Below are 6,198 nucleotides of genomic sequence, written 5' to 3'. Positions count from 1 at the left end.
ACTCAACGAAGTCGATAACGATTTCTTGGTCTGGAGACGATTTATTCCATGTGTTTCTTTTTAAACCACCATTTCCTCGATAGTCGATAGAGGCAACCTGTTAAAACACACAATATGAACAACAAAACTTCAGATGGTTCAGGTAGTAACGGAGTCCGATATGTTGTGATATTGTAGCAACCGTTTACTATGACCGACTGGCCAAGGTTTTTTTTCCTTTTTCAATTGAGTGTATCGTCGTCGACTTATTGTATTTTGAAATGAACCGTGATGATTTATTGATGCTTACTGTATCACTGTCAATTAACTCAAGATGTCGGAGAGTGTGTCACATCCTTGTCAATTTGCCAGTTGCGAGGCAAGCTGCACGAAACGTCAAGTTCATCACTTTTTACACGGAAGGTACATCATCATTGTTGAATATTTATTGTCATAATGCCAAAAAGGACACCGAGGTTGGCATGTTCTTAGTCCAACATTGGACAACTTCTTCGAAGGAAGAGGATACTTCTAAGTCACGGCTTAATCAATTGATGTTTTCGGGGGTAGGATTTTACGAAGCGAAGACTCAAACACCAGTATTTCCCTCCCCAGTGCTTAAACTTTTAAGTTAGTACTTGTGTTTATTCATTCATTCACCTTTCACGTACACAGTTCAGCGAAATTGGATACGTATTCACATTCACTGAACCTCGATTTTTCTTCTTCTTTTCGTATCCTTTACTGAGTGAGGACAAGATTAACCCAAACACAACTCGAAACCAAGAAAATTCGTTCGCGGTTGCTTATCTGTCTGCTAACCTGTCGAATACGGTCACTAACTCTTCCGTCATACATTGTAATTGAAAATCTTATAAAATACTAAGTTTGAAGTTTCCGGCCACCCTTCGGTAAATGTTATTTACGCAGACGTTCTCTGGTCGCGTCACGTACTCGTCCCTCGCATACGTACAGACACTGGGAGTGCAGTAGTCAACGCGAGAAGGAATCCGGTACGGCCCATTTCAAGAAGTCCCATACGATCTTATCTCCTGGCTTCTTTTCCCTGATAATATAATCGACTACGTGTAATAAGACACGTATATTTTATGATCTTTTGACCACAAAGGAAACGCTCATCATTCTGCTGCATATCTTGCTGCAGTGAATTACACAAAGCTCTATTTACGTCAGTTTTAGAGAACACTGCTGGCGTTTCATTATTACACTTACGGCAACCATCGGTATTGTTTAAGGCAAATCAACTATGTCGGAAGTCCTACCGGAATTTGCTCTTCTGCCATGTGTGACTAATACAAACGTCACATGTCCAAAACCTCTGGAGCGTTATTTATGATTGTATACAAAGTGTACAGTGCAGTTCACTAGTAAACTACCGCTCTCATAACATCTTCGATCAACGTTTGCTTTCGACATGAACAAGTGGATGACATCGCCGCGAGGAAGGGTTCGTTTTAAGGCACAAGGTACTGAAGTTCACTTTGGATCCTTTGACATTTTAACGTGGTTTGTGCAAACTTGTTTAGATGGACTATTTTCCTTTGGCTCAGTTTTGCTATCTCTTCAAGTTATGTGGAGAACAATGTTTCCCACTTCACAGAAAAAAGCAGCGAACGGAGAGATTCACTTGTCGACGGGCTCTGCGCAATGTGGCAACGATTTGAGGTCGTTTACCGTTAGAGAACTGAGGCAGTACAACGGTGTCCGACAAAATAATATATATTTTGCGGTCAATGGAAAAGTTTTCGACGCCACAAGCACAGGGGGAATTCAATTTCTTGATGGACCTTTCAGCTGTCTTTCTGGTAGAGATGCCAGCCGCGCTTTCGCCACCTACTCGTTTGATTCACGCCTTACCAGCGATAGTGAAATGGATGATCTGTCCGATCTGAATCCGCTACAAATGGATTGTCTGTTCCAGTGGGAAATGCAATATTCCGAAATGTACCCTTGTGTGGGAAGACTTGTGAACAATCATCAGCCGTATACTCTGCAACATGAGTGTATCAGAACAATTCGAGCTTCTTTGAAAAGAATGAATTATGTTGATGAACTACCATTGCCAAAAATATTAAGGAACAAAATACTATCTTGTGGATAAAATTATGTAATTTATTAAAAGAGAGCGGCGATTAAGGCCGGCAATTTGTAGTATTTATCACTCCAGAATATTATGCACAGATGTATCAGTGTAGATCAGTTGTAAGCATTGGAAAGAACAAATATATGTAAATATTCCTTTTGAAGGGATTTTTCAGTTGAAGAGGAAATGACACCGATCTTTAATTTTTATCATGAATTATTAAAATATGGACTCTTGGAGTCTACCGGTAATCTAGCATAAGTGGTCAACGGGAGTTTTGACATTTCCTCCTTTTGTTTTCATGAAATAATAGTGGCAGTTATCCAAGACTGAGTGCGTTTTGACTCCAACAACGCAAATGATCTTTCAAATACAGTTCTTACATTACTATCTTAATTACCATCATAACCCGGTCAATGGCGTTTATGTTTCGGCTTAACAATGGAACGTTATTTTTAGAGCTCATTTTCATAATAGTAAAGAGGGAATAAAAGCAGTCAGCATCGCGATTATTCCCGAAAAAGAAACAACAATGGGTCTCAGTGTCCAGTGACGCCGAAAACAGATACCGTCTGCTATTTAAAGATGAGATTTACCAGTGGGTGTTAATTAGGATTACTCGTTGTGCAACACTTTAGCGCATGTACTTTATAATTTACTTAAATATCAACAGAATTAAAAGATCAATTTTAGGCTTGAAGGATATGTACTTAGAATCGCGGCGCAAAGGCAACGAGATAACATCATCCCGGTGGCAATTTTAGAAGTGAGAATCCTTTTTTCAACGTAGCTGTTAATAGAGAACTGGGGTAATGGGGTAAGCACCAAATGTTCGTTGTAAACAACCGATTGACCGAAGGGAAGCTAAATACGAGGAACTAATACTGGATTGCACAACGTCTTTTCCGGTCCCGTCCCAGGCAAACAAAAATCAAGTACGTTCGGTCAGAGGAAGTTTGAACAAAGCAGAATGAGCCCGGCACGCATTGTTAAGCTTATGTCTGGGTTTCCAAATGCGTGTTGAATCTCCCCTAGCGGAGTATAACTACAAATATAAGTTTTTTATTGAAAGAAATAAGTTATTTTAATTTTCAGTGTCACGTTCTGGCTTGAATTCTTCATGCATTCAAACGGTTAGCCGGTAGAATTTCTTGTCTTCCTACGCAATCAGTTATGTAGATTTTATTCTTTATCACGCCTTTATTGTCAGAGACAAATGCTTCCGTTGGACGCATCCGATTTTAATGTTTGTATTTTTAAAAGATCTCATTTTTATGCTTGTATAATCTGGCATCATCGGAATATAGTTGGCGAAGCTTCGCAACGCCGGTATTTCGTTGATGTTCCCGGCTATACTTTAAACCCTTGGCTCTACTCAACGATTTTTACTTCTGCCGGGTAGTAATGCTCCGTTTTTTTTGTCTTTCATGCTTAACCCGAACTTAGTGAAATCAGGAAACACAAAAACTTATTTTAGTAATGGACCTATGTGTTCGAAAAGGGAGTGAAGACCGACTTGCCAACTATTTAAATTGGTTACTGACCATCCTTCGTTATTAATTGCATTTGACAGGTTTTTTCTTTAATACTTGGTTTTGGTTTTCCTCTTTCGCTATATTTGTTGAGTCTGGTACACAAAGTAAAGCTATCATCGTGACGGACTTTGGGGAAGAAAGACAATGTAGCGACAAAGAATACCGCGTACCATACATAAATTGCGTAGGGGTTGGGCGGCAGCTTGCGGGCAAACTTAAGCTTATAGGTTGTTTTTGTCCCTCTTTTTCCTTGCACCACCTCCAATTTTATAAGAGTAGTGATATCTCAGTGACTAAACTACTAATATTACATGGACACATAGATGGTAGTTCTTCCAATGTGTTCATCAAACTGTTGAATACGGCGACTTCATTTCTGGGCGAAGATCGTTCAACCTTAGAGTATGGTTTCCGTAAGCATTTCTGATTCATTCCCACCTCACATGGTTTGATTTACTCGACAAAGAACTCTCAAAAGGCTGCGATAATTGGAAAAACCGCATGACGCCAGAAAATGATCGTCGGTTATTTGATATTGGCTGTTCGTTGCTAATCTCAAGACGGATTTAACACGCAATTGACTGGACTCGCTTTCCAGGTTAGTTTTGTCGGCGGTCTCAAAGATGTGTTATTCAGGCCCACACGGGTCAGGACAATTTGGGGTGCAATGATGGCGTAGTGGTGAGAGCACTCGCCTCTTACCAATGTGGCCCCGTTTCGATTCCCAGACTCGACTTGTTATTCTCTTAATTAAGCAGCCAAGCGTTGCGTGACCACAGAAAGAACGGATGCGTAGGAGAGACTGCGTACTGCGTCGTATGCGGGTTGAGTTTGTTGGTTCTCTACTCTGCACCGAGAGGTTTTTCTCCGGGTACTCCACGGTTATCTCATCTCTTCAAAGCCAACATTTGATTTGACTTTATTTGCGTTAATTTGTTGATTTCCGTTTACAGTGTCCCCATTTAGGTTTTATCATGTGCATAAATGTTGTAGTGCACATTTGTCCGTTCAAGAGATAGGTAGTTAATTGGAACCACTTTAAGCCAGAAGATGAAAATTCGATTTCATACACGATAAGTATAAAAGGATACAATCAGAACGGACAAGTATGCATTACAAAATGTGTAAACATGATAAAAACCGAAATTTAAAACTCTGGTAGTATCCTTCAAGCCTAAGGGCATTATATTCAAGTTACAAAACTATTGCGAAATCTGTTCGCCTTAAAGACGGGTCTAAAATTTCATGTGTTTCTTGTTTCACGGGCAGGCCAAGGATCTGTTCATCTTGTCTTACTGCTTTAAATAGGTCGTCTGATACTATTTTTCCGATGAAACTGCCGACTAAGAATTAACGTGGATCATTTCAACGTGATGATACGCAGACAACATTCCCTCCGGACCAATGTCAAACTAAAAAGGGCTGAGAAACGCTGTCCTGGCCTTCCCAACAATGAAAGGAGGCGACGGGCAGATTGTAGGTGTTTGATGTCCGTTTCTCTCATTTTCTCCCTGAACCAGTTTTTTAAGATCACCGGTGGTTGCAGCGTCCAGAGAGGTTGAATTAAACCTGATTCAGAATTACCGGTATTTATCACATGGCCGGAAGGGAAAATGGTACGCATAATCGCTATGGTACTTCGTCAAGCTTTTGGGTGGGCAACTTTGATGTTCAAGGTTCTCAGCATCTCCGCTAGATACGCGGGGAGACTGTCATCAAAGACAGGCCACACAGAATTTATGACAGGACGAGAGCAGGAAAACTGAACTTTGGTCTGAGGGTCTCAACCCCTAGTATTTTAAACTAAACTAGACCCTCCGTGAGGGTACACTGGGTTGCCTGTGGTACGTGCAGCCCCGGAGGGGGGGGAAGGGGGGGGGGGAGGGGGGGACTCCCATATGGAACACACGGGGATGCTAGTCGGAAATTTTAAATTTAACCCCTGAGGGAGACCATCTGGGCGTGGCTCAAGCTTTTTGTGACACCTAAAGGAGACCAATCTGGGCGTGACTTAAGCAAATTTTGACCTTGGCGGCTTAAAATATTGGCGCTTTGCCCGAAACACCCTAAGCGAGACCAAAATCCAAAATTTACACCCCTAAGCGAGACGACGAGCATCTCCGTCTGTTTCATATGGGAGTACCCCCCCCCCCCCCCTGGCGAGCAGCGTTCCAGGCAAATTGTGACTGGCCCACGGGCCGATTACGGGCTTGCAAAAACAAAGCGAAAGGTAATTAAAAAACCATATAATAAACTACTTACTAACCGAGCTAGCTCGAGCCGTACTGGGGAATATTGGCCCTGGGTCGTTTTTGCACGGACCTCGCTGCGCTCGGTCTGTACTGCCACGACCTCGGGCCAATATATCCCTGGCAGTACAGCCCTCGCGCTCGGTTAGTAAGAAGTTATTAAGGGGTCACCCAGAAGTCATACCAGCAGAGGCCCTTTGGCTCACAGGTCCTCACACGTTCGTACGACGAAACAGATCCTTTTCTCAGGTTAAAAACCTGGCTACTGGCCTAACTCTTCTTCCTACTTTCCCAACCGCGAGAAAACCGCGGTAAATCAGCCATCGCCAAA

General features: G+C 42.1%; 1 protein-coding gene across 1 annotated transcript; it reads left to right on the top strand.

Annotated features, from left to right (window-relative positions):
• Positions 1–435: 435 nt before the first annotated feature.
• Positions 436–2,783, top strand: LOC137987306 (protein vem-1-like). The gene has a single exon (XM_068833705.1). The coding sequence runs from the start codon at positions 1,415–1,417 to the stop codon at positions 2,099–2,101; it is 687 nt and encodes a 228-aa protein (XP_068689806.1). The 5' UTR covers positions 436–1,414; the 3' UTR covers positions 2,102–2,783.
• Positions 2,784–6,198: the final 3,415 nt, after the last annotated feature.

Source organism: Montipora foliosa, unplaced genomic scaffold (genome assembly GCF_036669935.1).
Source record: "Montipora foliosa isolate CH-2021 unplaced genomic scaffold, ASM3666993v2 scaffold_343, whole genome shotgun sequence".
Classification (NCBI taxonomy): Eukaryota; Metazoa; Cnidaria; class Anthozoa; order Scleractinia; family Acroporidae; genus Montipora; species Montipora foliosa.
The sequence above is the reverse complement of the archived record's forward strand: the minus strand, read 5'-3'. Positions and strand labels throughout refer to the sequence as shown.

Coding starts and splice junctions, on each gene's coding strand:
- LOC137987306 (XM_068833705.1), top strand. CDS start 1,415: ATGAACAAGTGGATGACATCGCCGCGAGGAAGGGTTCGTTTTAAGGCA.